The 16,911-nt window shown below is 47.5% G+C and overlaps 1 protein-coding gene across 2 annotated transcripts; it reads left to right on the top strand.

Annotated features, from left to right (window-relative positions):
* The first annotated feature begins 8,776 nt into the window (after positions 1–8,776).
* On the top strand, positions 8,777–16,455 carry Mrps23 (mitochondrial ribosomal protein S23). Of its 2 annotated transcripts, none has more exons than XM_052196742.1 (5): positions 8,777–8,876; positions 9,605–9,775; positions 14,928–15,005; positions 15,212–15,338; positions 15,754–16,455. In XM_052196742.1, exons 1-5 carry the CDS (start codon positions 8,833–8,835, stop codon positions 15,865–15,867), a joined length of 534 nt encoding a protein of 177 aa, XP_052052702.1. In that variant the 5' UTR covers positions 8,777–8,832; the 3' UTR covers positions 15,868–16,455. The 2 variants fall into 2 exon arrangements, with proteins under 2 accessions (XP_052052702.1, XP_052052701.1); XM_052196741.1 differs by having other exon boundaries at positions 8,779–8,900.
* The last annotated feature ends 456 nt before the right edge of the window (positions 16,456–16,911 follow it).

The following is a 16,911-nucleotide window of genomic DNA, read 5'->3' as shown; positions in this document are numbered from 1 at the left end:
GAACTGGCGTGGTTCTGTTGGAGTCTCAACGTCTGTTCCCTAGTTGTCTTGAAGTACCTGCTTGGGAGTGGGGGGATAATGGTCCGAGAATTTGTCCTGAGGAACAAGAGGCAGGTAAGGCATGAGACGCAATGATGATAGCAATTACTGGGGTTCACTGTCTGCCAGCCACTCTTCTGGGGTGCTTTATGTATTTTATTGTACCTCACCCGGCAATGAAAATCCGAAATCAGTATTGCTCCCATTTTTACGCACCAGGAAATGGAGGTGTAGGGAGGTACAGAGATGAAGTTGGGCCTCTTATATGATCTCCATGCTTAGTAAGTATCCCTGGATTTGAACCCAAGCAGTAGAATTCTAGAGTTGATACCTAAGTGCTAAGCTACCTGCCCGGGGGACAAGAGGTAGACAGGTGACAATATCCAGGATGCCCACATCGATCTTTGTGAAGAACAGAAAGGGCCTACCTGCTCAAAACCACTTCCCAGAATATGTGCGAGCCAGCGGTGTATCCGGAACTCCCGGTTAACATTCCTTACCCGGGTTTCAAAGCAATCTGTTAAGCATATCCAGCAGGCAGCAAGCCTGCGATTGAGAGAGACGACACACATGGGCTCCTTATGCCCATTAACACAGCATAGATTAATTTGTTAGATTAGTGATCTGGGCCAGCTAGGAGAAAGCTGGAAATTTCTGGCGATCAGGGGTGAGGGGTGGGGGGAGCTTGGGAGGGGCAGTGAGGGGATGAAGAGGGTCTGTGGAAGCCTACTGCCACCAGGTGGACATTTTGCAGAAGTGGATGTTACTGACCACAGAAAGGTGGAATAGTTTTCTGCAAGAGGCCAAGAGTAAGTTCGTCTTTGGCTTCAAGCCATACAGACCAAGGTTTGTTCATACAGCCACATTTGGTGAAAACTGCAAAACAAAGATGTTCTTAAATGTAAAATGTCACTAAAGATATATAAGTTTCAGGGTCCATAGGCAGGCCCTACTCTACATGGGGGCGGGGGACAAAGGCAGCTACATTGTCAATTCTAGATTTTTGTTGTTGTCTTATTTTGTTTGAGAGGGGAGCTCATTGTGTAACCATGGCTGTTCCAGGACTTGCTTTGTAGACCAGGCTGGCCCCAGACTCAGAGATCTGCCTACCTCTGCCTCTGCCTCTGCCTCTGCCTCTGCCTCTGCCTCTGCCTCTGCCTCTGCCTCTGCCTCTGCCTCTGCCTCTGCCTCTGCCTCTGCCTCTGCCTCTGCCTCTGCCTCTGCCTCTGCTGGGATTAAAGAGTGTGTCCGGCCTCAGGATCGTTGATTAAAGGGGGGAAATCATGTTGAGAGGATTATTCCAGGGGCTCTGGCGTGAGCAGTTGTGAGGTCCAGCTTGCACTCTGCAGAAGCATGCCTTGCTGTGGCCTTGTCATTCAAAGTATGGCCTGGATGCAGAACTCCCAACTCTAGAACCAAGAAAATCCATTCAAACTTTCAATATAAACTTGAGAACACTGATCACCCTATTTGCAGACTGGCTGTCATCAACCCAGAAGCTTGTCAGAAATGCAGTTCAAGCCTCCAATCCAGACCGACCTAAACAGAATCTGCCTTCTCAAAGTCTCCAGGAGCTTCCCCCAGATTCACGTGCTCTAAAACACCTGCCACGGAAGCCCTCAGACTGTGTCTAATTGCCATAAACTCGGGTGGAGTGTGCCTCAGGCTCAGCTCGCTTCTCTTTCCTTGGTTGTGGAGAGGGGACAAAGTCACAGAGACCTCCAGGGCAGTTATGGGCACAAAGTGTCGCTCTCTCTTTTGTCTGTGCTGGAGCCTTCTTCGGGATAATCGCCACTTACTGGAGGGTGACTGTGACCGGCGTGTGAATTGTTAGATGTGATTTTACTATGGAACGCTCTGCTCCTAAGTGTGGCGTCCTCAGAAACCATCATTAGTTATGTTTATTGCACAAGTGCTCTGCAGCAAAAACTCACGGACTCTTTTTTGTTGTTGTTGTTGTTTGTTTTTTGGTTTTTGGGTTTTTTTTGGTTTTTTTTGTTTGTTTTTTTGTTTTTGTTTTTTTTTTTTTTTTTGAGACAGGGTTTCTCTGTGTAGCCCTGGCTGTCCTGGAACTCACTCTGTAGACCAGGCTGTCCTCAAACTCAGAAATCCACCTGCCTCTGCCTCCCAAGTGCTGGGATTAAAGGCGTGCGCCACCACTGCCCGGCTCACTGACTCTTTACAACAAGGCTCGTTTGACCCCTGACCCTGAGACAGGATCCCACTGTGTAGTCCAGACTGTTCTGAACTCGAGATCCTCCTGCCTCCACCTCCCAAGTGCTGAGATTCCAAGCAAGCACAGACACTCATGGAAAACAGGCTTTCTGTTAGGTGCTATGGTTATCTCCATTTTACAGAAAACATAGCTGGAGCTATGTTTTCCATAGCTATGAACCCAGAGGATTATAAAAAGTATTTATTCGTTGCTGAGGCAGTGGACAGCCACAGGTAAAAGTGAAGGACTCACTCAATGCATGGTGGGGCAGGAGAATATCTCCACACAGACAGTGAGTGTGTCCTGGCAAGGCCTCAAAGGGCTCAGGTGACTGTGCCAGATGTGTGCAGGCAGGCAGGCAGGCAGGCAGGCAGGCAGGCAGAAGTGGCCTGTGGTCACTACAGCTTCATTTGTCCTGACTTGCCTTTATTTATCCATGCTGTTCACTGGAAAACTCACTAAGAACCAGTGGTGAGCCCTGCCCCAGGCTGGGTGTGGGCAGAGACAGGCCCAGCTCCTATCCTGAGAGAGGCTCTGAGAGAGAGACTCAGACAAGGAAACAGACAGAATTGAGAGGGAAAGACTAAGTCAGGGCACTAACCCCACATGGCTGGGTGCAGTGGGGCTGCAGCCCGGGGCATCCTAGACGGCACGCTTAGAGACAGGGTCTCTTTCTGCAGTTCAAGCTGGCCTGCAACACATTATGCAGTCCAGGCCATGCAACCCGATAATTCTTACACTGTGTATAAATGCACACCATTTCTTTCCTCCCATTTAAACGATTGCTGGAGCCGAGGAGATAGCTCAGCAGGTAAGGGCACTGGATGCTAAGCTAGGGCACCTGAATTCAATCCTTGGCCTCTCTATGCAGAGAAAGTAGAGAACCAATGCTCATGGGTTGTCTTCTGGTGGATACACCTCTCATAATTCTTTAATATTTAAATGAAGCAATCACTTAATTATCCTGTGAACCCAGCTCTCCAGCCCACGAAGCTAGGGGTTCTCATGATTTCAGCAAGAGGCTAGCGTTTCCAGTGTTCTCTTTGACAAATTCCCATGCACTACTTGTGCAGGGGTGCTATTTAGACAGACGTTGGCAGACTATGTGGAAGCCTTGTGGGGTGGGTATGTAGACTGGACGCCAAGAGCACAATTCAGTGAGCTGAGCCTGGGCTGAGGGATAGCTGTGCGGCGTGGCTCAGGGTAGGCTATGAGACCTTCCGTTCCCAGAGTGTGCGGGGATGGAGTAGGAGATGGGACAGGGCTCTCCTCCACACTCCTTCCTTTCACTCCCTGCCAACTAGAATCTAGCTGGAAGCAGAGAGTGAGGGGCTGGTGGATGCAGGCCACGCCCAGAAACCAGGCTCCCGCAGTAGGGTGAAGGATAGCACAGGGTGGAAGTGTTCAGCTCCTACTAACCAACGCTTGGGCTGAACTGTCTCGCCTTCAGTTCATAGAGTGAAGTTCTAGCCCTAAGTCCTTGAGACTGTGACTGCCTTTGGACATAGTCTTTAAAGCAGTAGTTGAGTTGAGCCAAGTAGATAGTGGCGGACCTTAATCCAATATGACTGGTGTCCTCATACGAGATTGAACACACACATCTTTTTGTTGTTGTTGTTTTTGGTTTTTTGGATTTGTTTTTTTTGTTGTTTTGTTTTTTTGTTATTTATTTATTTATTTATTTATTTATTTATTTATTTATTTTCCGAGACAGGGTTTCTCTGTATAGCCCTGGCTGTCCTGGAACTCACTCTGTAGACCAGGCTGGCCTCGAACTCAGAAATCCACCTGCCTCTGCCTCCCAGAGTGTTGGGATTAAAGGCATGCGCCGCCGCCACCACCACCACTGCCTGGCTGAAACACATACATCTTTGCTCACAGAGAAAAGGCCATGTGATGATGAAGGGAGATGGCAGACATCTACAAGATAAAGAATCACACTACAGAAATGCCCACTGATGGTGTGTGCCTGTAATACCACTATGGATGGAGGCGGAGGTCAGAGGATTCCAGAAGGTTTGAGGGCAGCCTGGGCTACAGAGTAAGTTTAAAGCCACTCTGTACATAAGGCTGTGTAGTGAGAGTGTCCCAGCCCAGCCCCAAGACAGGGACTTAAGTATTCTAGCTTGGTCTCAGAGTTCCTTTGTCGCTGAGGATGACCTTCAGCGTCTGATTCTCTCGCTTCTGCCTCTGGAGACCTGGGATGACTGCTACGCATCATCATGTTCTGTTCTGTTTCATGCTGTGCATTGCGCAAACTACACAAGCACTCTACCAACAGAACTGCATTTCTAGACTCAGCCCATCTCGACAAACCCCCATGGCAATCGGCACGGTGGCACACGACTTTACTGCCAGCACTGGAGAGGCAGATGCAGGTAGATTTCTGTATCCAGGTCAGCCAGGCTACTTAGACCTCTATAAACAAACCGCAGCAGCAACGACAGCAGAAACAAGTAAGGGGCTGAGGAGATGGTTCATCAGAACATGCACTGCTCTTGTAGAGTCAGGAGAGAGCCTGTGTTTAAGTGCTAAGTGGAGAGAATGGATCATTCTTCAAGGGGGAAAAAAAACAACAATTTCAGGTCTTGTACAGGCTTGCAATTCAAGCGACTCTTGAGGCTAAGCTAGAAGGATCACAAGCCTGGGAAACTTAATGGAATCTTGTCTAAGTAAATCATGAGAAGACGGCAGGGGTAGGTAGGACTTAGCAGAAGAGTACTTGCAAATGAGGTGCTAGGTTCACCCCCATCTCCTGTAAGGCCATCTTTGGGATGCCATCAGCTGCATTCCCAGATGACCTCATGACAGTGACACTATGACCACTATGGGACAGTTGCTGGCCAGCACTTGCTGCGTACCCTACCCAAATCTAGAAGACAGAGAGCATCGACTCTCTCTTCTTTCTCTTCGAAGCTTCCCAACAACTTCATCTTGGGTTGTGAGTGAACAGGCCTTGCCTGTGACCTGATCAGCCAAGTCCCCATATCCCTGAGTGCTCCTCTCTGCCCACCAATATTCTTTTCTTTCTGTTACAGAAAGGATTAAACATGGCAAGGAAATTTTCAAAGGCTCAAGATGGACGGCACCAAGATAATTTAGATACACACACCACACACCATACACACACACACACACACATGTACACACTTGTAGTTTCTTCTGAATTAAGAAGTTTCATCTTTGACTTTCATCACACACCACATACACACACACACACACACACACCACAGTCACACGCACACACTTGTAGTTTCTTCTGAATAAGAAGTTTCATCTTTGACTTTCCTCCATGATCTTGGAATAAGCCTTTCCAATTCTTTCCCATCATAGGCTGTGCAAGTTTACAGGGGCGGGCCTTGGAGGGAGAAGGGAAGTATGATTCTAGGCAAGGCCGGCAGATAGCTCTGACACAGACAGAATTAGAAAGTTGTTGACGGCTGGGAAGGTTATATTTAGCTAGGAGCATGTTGACTCCCCAGAGCTGACTACCCGAGATCTCAGAAACCAGGACCTTGAGCCTTCACAGCTGACCTAGGGGCAGAGTCTCTTTCCTTTCCTTTCCTTTCCTTTCCTTTCCTTTCCTTTCCTTTCCTTTCCTTTCCTTTCCTTTCCTTTCCTTTCTTTTCCTTTCCTTTCCTTTTCTTTATATCTTTTTAGATTACATATATTGTTCTGGTTTATACATAGTAGACTTGAAGACACGTCTTCAAGTAATATATATATATAAAACTATATATATTATATATATTTTACTATATATTTACATATATTTTACTATATGTATTACTATATATGTATATACATATATAGTAATATATATACATAGTAATACATACATGTGTGTGTGTGTGTGTATATATATATATATATATATATATATTCTTTCTCTGAGACAGGGTTTCTTTGTGTATTTCTGGCTATGGGGAACTCATTCTGTAGACAAGGCTGACCTCAAACTCAGGATCCACCTGCCTCTGCCTCCCAAGTGCTGGGATTAAAGGTGAATTATTTTATTTTTATTTCCCCACCCCCAAGTATGTAGTACAAGTACTGCTGGTGCCCATCAACTCCAGAGGCATCAGGTCTCCCTGAAGTTGGAGTTACAGGCTCTTGTCATGCTAGGAACTGAACTCAGTTTCTCTGGAAGAGCAATAATATATGCACATAACTGCTTTGCCACCTCTCTGGCCGGCCAGGCCTCCGATCGATGCATCTTTTGCTCCTAAGGCCGGCTTTGTTAAAGCCTTCCATCTCCCCCAGTCTTCTGTTTTCGGTTAGTTAAGGCAGCGCTGTGGGATTCAGGACAGTGCTCAGGTCGGGCTGAGTTCAATAGTTGCATATCAGACGGAGGTACTTAAGTTCCTGGGCTTTGCTTTCTCATCCTGCACTGAGGATGATAATAACTACCCTGTGGGTGGGCAGAGTTATCTGTGAGATAACACAAGTGCTCTGAAAACTTTCTCTGCTTGCTTTCCTCTCTGGGGCCTCCCTTAGAGTGGGAGGACTTTGACATTACTTCATGCTCTTTCCTAAGGACAAAGAAAGACAATGGGCTCCTTGGAGACCTCAAGTGTGATTCAAAACATCCATTGGGGCATCGAGTTTACATATGAATACAAACTCTCTACAAGGCAAACTCTGAGACTAGAATAAAGAAGGGGGGGGGGAGACAGAGACAGAGAGCTCTGACTTCACCCTTGCATTTTTGTCCTGGGAATAACTGAAGTTCACGGTCCGAGATTTTATCCTCCTACAAACACTGGCACCTGTGGATGTTTTTCTTTCCCCCCTTACAGATTAGCTTCCCACCCAAGTATTTCTGCAGTGTTTCATTTAGCCATACGCCATGGGCATTTATCTAGATAGATTAATACACATGGTCCTAGCTTGTTAATTTTACCAGGTGCATAGATAGGCTTTCATAGACCCTTGCACAAACCCTAATTCTCCAGCCACTGATTTATTTTGAGATAGGGTCTCTCTCTCTCTCTACATAGCCCTGGCTTTTCTGGAACTCACCATGTAGGTCAGACTGGCCCTAATTTACAGATAGATATTTGATATCTGCCTGCTTCTGCATCTCAAGTGCTGGGATTAAACCATGTGTGTGCTCCCACATCCTGTGCTACTTTCCATTTGATGAAATATTTCATTTGATGAAATATTTTGTTGTTGCTGTTGTTGCTCTTCTGTTTTTTGTTTTTTGTTTTTTTTTCCTAGACAGCACTTTTCTGTGTAGCCCTGTCTATCCAGCAACTCGATCTGTACACCAGATTGGCCTCAAACTCAGAGATTGTCTGCCTCTGCTTCCTGTTCTGGGATTAAAGGTACGACCCACCAACGCCTGATCATATGATAAATTTTAATTAATTTTATTTGTGTTGCATGCATGTAAGTCTGTACACCATATACACGTCTGGTGCCTGCAGAGTTCAGAAGAGGACATCAAATTCCCGGGGACTGGAGTGACATAGTCACCCTGTGGGTGCTAGAACTCGAATCTGGGTCCTCTGGAAGAGCAGTCAGTGCTCTTAACTGATGAACTCTTTCTCCAGCCCGGTGTTTTGTTTTTGCTTTTTTTTTTGGGGGGGGTGGGTTTTTCCGAGACAGGGTTTCTCTGTATAGCCCTGGCTGTCCTGGAACTCACTCTGTAGACCAGGCTGGCCTCGAACTCAGAAATCCGCCTGCCTCTGCCTCCCAGAGTGCTGGGATTACAGGCGTGCGCCACCACCGCCCGGCTCTGTTGTTTTTTTTAAATCTTGTCATTACAATCAACAGTGATGATCTTTGCACAAATACCCTGATGACATTTCTAAGGGGTGCTTCTTCTTGGAGGAACGAATATTCCTCCAAACCCATACTTTGAACAGTTGAACAATGACACACTACATTTCTCCAGATTTTTATTTTCTTCCTCCGAATGCATTAGTTCTGGAAACTTTCAACTTCTTAGAGCTCCAGCGCTAGCGGGCGGGCGAGGGATGCCTCCAGCGGAGCAACGGCTACTTGCAGACAGCTTTCCGCTAAGCGTGAAAACAGACTGCCCCAGCGAGCCCCGCTTACGGTGCAAGGCCGAGTTACCTCGCCCCTCTTTGGGTCTCAATTTCTTTCTGAGTAGTGTGAGTGGCTAAGATTAGGCTCAGTCGAGCCTGGTGGCCTCAAATGTCAGATTGGCTGGCTGCTCCTGATCGTAGGATGTGCCTCATCCCCGCGAGCCCCACACTCTCCCTCCACCCTGCCAGACCTGCCGGAGGGGAGAAATCTTTGTAAAGTTAGAAAGAAAAAAGCAGGCACCACACAGTGATCTTTCCCCTGGACCGGTCGTTTACTACTCTTGCGCAGCTTTGACTCACTCCCGCTCTTTTGGCTCGGGAATCGATTAGTCGTGTCTGAACATCCTGCACGAAGCAGCAGAGCGCTCCCGCTCAGCCCATCGTTTGCTTCTGCCTGATTCCGCTCTGCGGATGACGTTGGGGTGGAACTGTAATCCTCGGCTCGGCCAGCAGCTTGTTCCCCCTCGCTTGCTGCCGCTTCCGCTTCCGGTAACAGCCAGCCGCTTTCTATCCCCAGTGGCTATGGCGGGGAGCCGGCTGGAAACCGTGGGGAGCGTGTTCTCCCGGTGCGTGCTCCGAGTTGGGCGAGGGTAGGGTTCCTAGCGTGTCACGACCCTCCTGGCATAGCCTGAGGGGACGCAGTTGCGGGTGTCCCAGCCGGGTGATGCCCTCGGCACCGTGGGCATCTACTACGTCCCGTGGATTTGTTCTGTCAGATTGTGTTTGTTCGCCACCCATTCCCGTGGAGACCCTCTATAATAAAGAGGCTGAAGGGCTTGACTGGACAGGCTTTGCCTTTTTCACTGTGGAACGGTGGGTGGACTGGGGGTTGGGACGCGTGCAAGAAGATCGGGGGGCTTAAAGCTGAGTGTGGTGGCTCACACGCGGAAGCTCGGCACTTGGGAGGCGAGGCAGGAGGATCGCCACAAGACCGGGGCCAACCTGGCATCGTAACGAAGTTCAAGCCAGTGAGTCTACTGACGGACTTTTGTCAAAACAAAAAGCCAGTGTGGACACGCTGTAACCCTAGTACTAGGGAAGTGTAGGGAGGCACTAAATTCAAGGTCATTCTCGGCTACATTTCTGAGTTTAAGGCTAGCCTAGGCTTCATGAGAGCTAACCAACAGAACGTAACCTTGTGGCCTTGCTAGGTTGCTGTGGGTATGGGCCATGCCTCCTGTAGGCAGGAGGTGCTTCTCAGCTCACCTCAACCAAGCTGCTCTTTCCTTCGTTGATTCAGAGACTTTACAACCCTGTTGTAACCGACTGACCTTGGTTCTGTTCCCTTTCAAAGGACGAGGGATCTGATGCGGGCCGGGGTGTTGAAGGAAAAGCCACTGTGGTTTGACATATATAAGGCCTTTCCGCCTCTGAGAGAGCCTATCTTCCAAAGGCCCCGTTTGCGATATGGCAAAGCCAAAGCTGCCATCCAGGACATCTTTTACCATGAGGATCAGATTCGAGCGTAAGTGTCTATCCCCTATAGTGAGCAGGGCACAACAGACCTTAAGAGAGGAAGGCGGGTGTGTAGCAGTCTTAAGCTGAGTCAGGGGCTTGCTTGCTCTGTGGGATTGGTTTTGTATAGCAAGTAAATTCATGACATCTCACTCCCCTCCCCACCTCCCTCGTGGTGAGAGGAATCAGAAGTTCTGAAAAGTGGAACCTGGAGACCCCAAACTGACAACATTGCAGATAAAGTGTTTGTTTATTAGTGTCTGTTTTGTATGAGGTACCTGATAAGCCCTTGACAAACATCCGCTCATTGGTTTTGTTACCCTAATCCGGTCTTCAGAAGTAGGGATCATTGCTTCTGTTTTATTCAAGAGAACTATCAGGTTCGACAAGGTCAGCCACCTATGGCTACCCCGGAAGAGTAGACTCCACACTTAAGCTGGTGCTGTCACGTTAGCTTCTTTGGATGTGGAAGTAGGAGGAATGTGGTCTGAGGATTTAATGTCTAGCAGTTACCGAAGCCACTCTGGAAAGGATGCTTACAAGTTCAAAGCACTTATAGTAATCGTGACTAGAAATCTGGAGGATAGTGCTTGTGTACTTTATTTCTTTAGCATCTGTCTCTTCCTTGTTTCCTGCTTGGGACAAGGTCTTGTTCTTCCTGCCTCTGCCTCTGGAATCCCAGTGTTCCAGGCTTGTATCACCATGCCTGGCGTATTAATACACATCTATTGTAGAAAAATTGAGAAACAAAGGAGAAGCATGAAGAAGAGAGCCAAGCACCACTGCCCTCCTCTGAGGTGGTGGTGTGCAGGCAGCCCTTGGACTTAGCTGTCCCTTTGAAAACATTGTCCTCGTAATCGTAAGACAAAATACTAGTATTTCAGGGTTTTAAAGGTGAAGGAAGTGCTGCTTAAAAGTATTTTGCTCTCTTTAAGATTTATTTTTATTCTTAATAACTTGTCTTTGTGTTGGTGCATGTGAGTATAGGCGCCCCCTGGAGGCCAGAGGTCTTGCAGTTTCTTGTAAATAAAGATTTTATTTTATGGGTTTGAGAGTTTTGGCTTGTACGTATCGTGTGCGTTCCCTGCTGGAGGGCGTCAGATACCCTGAAGCTGGAGTTAGGCAATTGTGAAGCCCCTTCCCTGGGTCTGGGAACCGTCATAGGTCCTTCGGAACAGCAGTAAACGTATTTAACTCTTGAGCCAGCTCTCCGTTCCCCCAGTGCTTTTCTTAGTGTAGAGAAGTTATTTGTTTCATTTTACCAGTTTTCTCTTGGGCTTTCTGTCAAACACTGCTCTGCATGTGTTAGGCACTAACTACCAACTTTTCTCTTTGTTGGCCTAATTGCCTTTATTCTTAGAGTGTTTGGGAACATCTTTTTCAGTAAATTCAACTATCTTATTTATTTATTTTTAACCCAGGATAATCTTTAACTTCTGGTCTTTCTGCCTGACTTCTGGGATTTCGAGTATGTGATACCACATCTGTTATTTTATTGTTGTTTTGTAATTTACCATATTTACTTATTTTGCGTGTATATGTGTGTGCACTTGTGCACGTGCTTGTGGACATACGTGTGGGATCAGAAGACAACTTGTGGGAGTTGGGTTTTTTTTTTCCTGTTTTTTGTTTTTTTCCTTTTTACCATCAGAATCCCAAGAATTGAACTCATGTCATCAGGCTTGAGGGCAGATTCTTTTACTCCCTGAGCCATCTTGCTGGTCCCAGGCCCACCTTTTAAAAGTTACTTTCAAAGTACTAATCAGGTATTGCTGACAAAAGTAAAAATATGTGTTCTTTAATTTGCTTTCCACTCTTTCTAAATAATGTTGGAAAATGGGCCTCAGCCGGGCGATGGTGGCGCACGCCTGTAATCCCAGCACTTGGGAGGCAGAGGCAGGTGGATTTCTGAGTTCCAGGCCAGCCTGGTCTACAGAGTGAGTTCCAGGACAGCCAGGGCTACACAGAGAAACCCTGTCTCCTTGACAAAACCAAAAAAAAAAAAAAGGAAAATGGGCCTCTTCCTCCACCTCCTCTTCCTCCTCCTCTTCTTTATAGAGCCCATTTGTTTTTCTTTTAAATAGTAAAGAAAAATTAAGTATCATACTCTAGGTAGGCATGATAGCTCACCCATGTGACCCTTCTCCCGGCAGGTGAAGCAGATGGATCCGGAGTCAGAGAACAGCCTGGGTTATGTAGCATAGCTCGGTTTCACACAACCAAGGGCTGTGTTTCAGTGGTACCATGCTTACCTAGCATGTGTGAGGCCTCATTCTTCAGTCTCTCTGACTCCCTACCTTAAAACAAGCAAAAACCAAACCTGCCACGGACCCTGTGCTGTCCCGCTCACTGCCACAGTCTCGAGTCTAGCCCAGTTCATGGCCTGTGAGTTGTTCATAGCCCTCTGTTGCTGAAAGCATTAGTGGCCTGATGACTGGACGACTCCACGGGGCTAGCTGAGGACACTGCACAGGGAGGCTGGAGAGTCAGGATTGAACTTGGTTTTCGGTGTTTTGTTTTTTGAGACATTTGTGCAACTTCTTACTTTGGTCTTCATAGTGTGGGGGTTACAGACAGGAGCTATCTGTAGTGTGGGGGTTACAGACAGGAGCTATCTCTGTAGTGTGGGGGTTACAGACAAGAGCTGTCTCCTTAGTGTGGGGGTTACAGACAGGAGCTACCTCCGTAGTGTGGGGGTTACAGACAGGAGCTATCTCCATAGTGTGGGGGTTACAGACAGGAGCTATCTCCATAGTGTGGGGGTTACAGACAGGAGCTATCTCCGTAGTGTGGGGGTTACAGCAGGAGCTATCTCCGTAGTGTGGGGGTTACAGACAGGAGATATCTCCGTAGTGTGGGGGTTACAGCAGGAGCTATCTCCGTAGTGTGGGGGTTACAGACAGGAGATATCTCCGTAGTGTGGGGGTTACAGCAGGAGCTATCTCCGTAGTGTGGGGGTTACAGACAGGAGCTATCTCCGTAGTGTGGGGGTTACAGACAGGAGATATCTCCATAGTGTGGGGGTTACAGACAGGAGCTATCTCCGTAGTGTGGGGGTTACAGACAGGAGCTATCCCTGTAGTGTGGGGGTTACAGACAGGAGCTATCTCCATTGTGTGGGGTTACAGACAGGAGCTATCTCCATAGTGTGGGGGATACAGTGTAGCACTTTCCTAAGGTAGCAGAACAAGTATGTTTTGCTCCCTGAGACACCCCAAACGTTTCTGCTCCGGGTTGACACATGTATGTGGTCCCTTCTGCGTGTGGTTGCTTCTTTGTGCTCTGCTGGGCCAGGAGTTTAACTTAGGTTTGCAGACACACCAGCCAAGCACTCAGCCACCACGCCACCTCAGACCTTTTTGGTGGCTTTGTTTTGTTTTGAGACTGATTATGATTCCTGGGTGGGACTTGCTGTGTAGATCAAGCTGGCTTTGAATCTGGAGCTGTCTCACACTCCTGAGAGTACTGTCTTCTTGCCGCGTCCTTCCTTGGGAGAGAACAGAAGAGAAGCATCCTTCTGTCTTCCCTAAGGCCCCAGTGCCGTACTGTGACCTGATGAACTTCCAGAGCTGCCGTCCCTACTCTTACACGCTGGGCTTTCCCCATAGGAAGCGTTAGTTCAGAGCAGCCACAGGGACAGTGGGCAAAGGTCATGAACAGTTAGGGAAGAAGAAGACAGTCTGCTCTCAAACTTAAAAAGATGTCTAATGGCTTTCTTTTTCTTGTGGGGGGGGTGGTTGTTAGTGATAAAATTATAATTAATTGCAATTTTCAGTTTATCAGTTTGGCAAGGGTCAGGTCATGAGATAGGAAAATAGACACTTGCATATTGTAAAATATACTTGAGTGTAAATTTGGCACAGTTGCTTAAAGAAGCACTTGGGCAATTTGGAAGGCTTTTTTTGTGGTTTTGTTTTGTTTTTCAGATAAATGAGCACCTACTTTGATCTCATAATACAATTTTTTTGTGGATTTATTCCACAGACTTACTTGTACACTACGCTAATAAGCATAGGTATTCTTGTAACAGTCTTGGTGGCCAAGGACTGGAAACAGTCTCTGCAGTCATTTGAGATAATTTCTTCTAAGCACTAGTGAGGGATGTGAGTGTGTGGTGGTCCCGGGCCTCGGTGGGGGATGGGCAGGGTGGTTTTGAAGGGCCAGCGAGATGGCTCAGTGGGTAAAGGCACTTGCTGCCAAGCCTGATGACCTGAGTTCAAGCCCCACAGCCACATGGTGGATGGAGCAATCTACTCCACAGATTGCCCTCTGACCTCTGCTCGTGGGTTGTGATACACATACGCCACCACACATTTAGTAAATAAATAGATGTAACAGTTGTGTGACTGATTGTACTAAATGTCACTGGTACACTTAGGAAGGGTTGTTAATTTTTTATTACATTTTATTAAAATGGGGATGTGCATGTGTGTACATGCATGAGTACATGCCACAGCATGCGTATAGGAGCCCGAGGACAACTTAACAGGAGTCCTCTCCTTCCTCCATGTGGGTTCTGGGGATCAAACTCAGGCCGTTAGGTTTGATGGCAAGTGTCTCTACCTAGGCCACCTCAAAGGCCCAACAAATATTAATTTTTCGATATGTAGATTCTTCCCCAGTTTAAAAGAAAGGGAGGGGCACCCCTTCTTTGGGTTAACGAATGTGCTGGAGACTTAAAAACAGTGTAAGAGCACTTGCTATGGAAGTATGAAGGCCCGAGTGTGACTCTCCTGCACCCGTATGGAAAGCCGGGCACACCCACACGGCCTCTGACCTCCGCACTGGGGGCAGAGGGAAAGCAGGCCTCGAGAGCTTTCTGCTCAGTCAGCCTCGCCAGAGTGCTGGGCATCCAGGCCAGGGACACACACACACACACACAATGATAGTCTGTAGTGTTACCTGTTGGTGAGGTATTTCTGAGTGTGGTGACACACGAATCTGGTTAGAGTTGTTCTCTGAGACAGGGACAGGGAAGTTGGTGGGGCAGGAGGATGCGGGAGTGTTAGTTCTCCCTGAGATTGCTTCCTCCACTTGATGTATGCATTGTTCTTTAGCTTAGGTTCTGTAACTTCTTGGGGCCTAGCAGTTATTCTGTATTCCCCCTGCCCCACTCTCCATAGCCTATAATTGGAGATTCATATTGTTTCTGTATTTTCTAGGAAATTCTTTTCAACCTATGGATCTGGTCACAAAGCTTTTGATCTCTTCAACCCAAACTTCAAGTCTACATGTCAGCGGTAAGCAGTTCCCAGGCCTAAGTCAATCCAACTCCCTCTGAGGGTTCAGCTGTCGTTTTGAGGAGTTGTGTAGAGTTCTCCTTCAGGAGGGCTGCTTCTTGAGGATTGCACCTCTAGGCGGGTCTCTCTGGGCCCTGCTAGATACTGTGTAGCAGATGTTTCTATAGCTCCAACACAGGCCTAATATGAGCTGCTTGGAACCCTAGGTTTGTGGAGAAGTACATGGAGCTACAGAACCTTGGAGAAACCGATGAAGAGAAGTTATTTGTAGAAACGGGGAAGGCTCTGCTGGCAGAAGGCATCATTTTAAGACGAGTAAGAGAAGCAAGGACTGTGAGTACCTAATTGTCAAAGTGGTTTTGTTTGCCTGGGTTGTAGCTCCTCAGTAGCATGTGTGCTCACTAGCTACTACTGTACCCATGTGAGTGCGTGCATGCGTGTGCGTGCACTTGTGTACACATGTACACACACACACACACATTTCAATTGGTGGTGTCTCTCTGTCCATAAAAGGGGTGGTTTGCTTCCCCAGTCCTTTGGCTCGTGCCTTAAACTCCAGGTCAAATACTGTTGTATTGAATATACTGGGATCCTGCAACCACTGCTTAGAACAAGTGAGTTGCTGTTGGCTCTTGAGGATGTAGTTCTGTAGACGTTTGTGTACCTGGTCACTGGTACACTGGCAGCATCTGAGAGACATGCTTGTAAGCAAGATGGTGGTAGTCATATCCTCTGCAAACCCTGACAGGTCAGTGTGAGACGCCCAGCTCCGTCAGAAGGAAATGAACCTCAGGAAGAAGATGGCCAGCAGCTGCCTGTGCAGGGGAAGCAGGAGCCAGAAGCAGCCCCCTCGGCTCCCTGAGGCCTCAGTGCACTGAGCATGCCCGCCGCCTGCCGCCCACCGCCCTGCCTAAGCTGTGTGGACTCTGATGGCCTCCGTCTCTCAGACATATGTGCCTTCTCTTAGTTCCTGTTTCTGGGATGTTGCGAATCTCAGTACCATGGTTTGAAAGCATCAGTTTTGTGAACTTTTATTTCAAGACATGGTTAAATAAAGGGGTCTCCAGTGTTTTCAAAGTAAATTTACTTTGAAACTGTAAATAGCACCAGGAAACCTTTAAAGGCGCCTTGTGCTGTCTGTGGGCTGCTGTGTCTGAACTCACTGCGCTTCTCGCCTGGATCCCTCAGAACCAGACTTGGCCACATGGTGTGGTCCCTTGGCCAAGTGTCTGCGGATGATGTTTGTACTTTTTGCTGTAGAGCTGTTGACTGCAGCATGACAGGCACAGCCAGCTCCTGCTGCAGTAAGGCCTGTTTGATGTGGACAAAGACCAAATCCAATACTTGAATGTCACGGGCTGGGTTAATTGTGTTGGAGATGATTAGCATGAGCTCACAGCTCATAGACGGCCTAGAAAATGTTTGGTGAATGAATAAATGATCACACATAGCTAAAGACTGATGTTTTTCTTTGTCACTGGATTTCCAAAATGGCAGGGGTAGGTAGGGGTCTGATTCAGATGGTCTTCCGCACAAACATCCTGCCTTCCTGGTTCATTGTGTTATGTTATAATAAGTAAATGTGATATCCTGTTGTGATTTAGCTCTCTATTTGTGGGTAGTTCATCCAGCAGTCAAAAGTCTTAAAGCCTCTGGCTTCTCCATGCTGTTCTGAGTACAGGCCTTTCTCCATCTTTGATTGAAGGTCAGTCTATACCCTGTCCACCATCCATGTGAGTGTGGATGAAGGTAAGTCCTCTAACTGAAGTGTTTCTCTGCTGTGTCATCCACTGTTTCCAGCATTGCTACTGGTTTATGTGTCCTCACAATGGGGCTGGGGGATCTCACTTTCTGATGGAGAAGCAAATCTCATCCATTCAAAGGCATTAGACACCTATTGGGTTCC

Source organism: Apodemus sylvaticus, chromosome 10 (genome assembly GCF_947179515.1).
Source record: "Apodemus sylvaticus chromosome 10, mApoSyl1.1, whole genome shotgun sequence".
NCBI lineage: Eukaryota > Metazoa > Chordata > Mammalia > Rodentia > Muridae > Apodemus > Apodemus sylvaticus.
This window is presented reverse-complemented; position numbering and strand designations above follow the sequence as displayed.

What these genes read in the sequence shown, in the direction of transcription:
- Mrps23 (XM_052196741.1), top strand. Translation starts at nt 8,833, where the DNA reads ATGGCGGGGAGCCGGCTGGAAACCGTGGGGAGCGTGTTCTCCCGGTGC. An exon ending in GTGCTCCGAGTTGGGCGAGG is followed by an intron (nt 8,901 to 9,604) that starts GTAGGGTTCCTA and finishes TCCCTTTCAAAG; the next exon opens with GACGAGGGATCTGATGCGGG. An exon ending in GAGTAAGAGAAGCAAGGACT is followed by an intron (nt 15,339 to 15,753) that starts GTGAGTACCTAA and finishes AAACCCTGACAG; the next exon opens with GTCAGTGTGAGACGCCCAGC.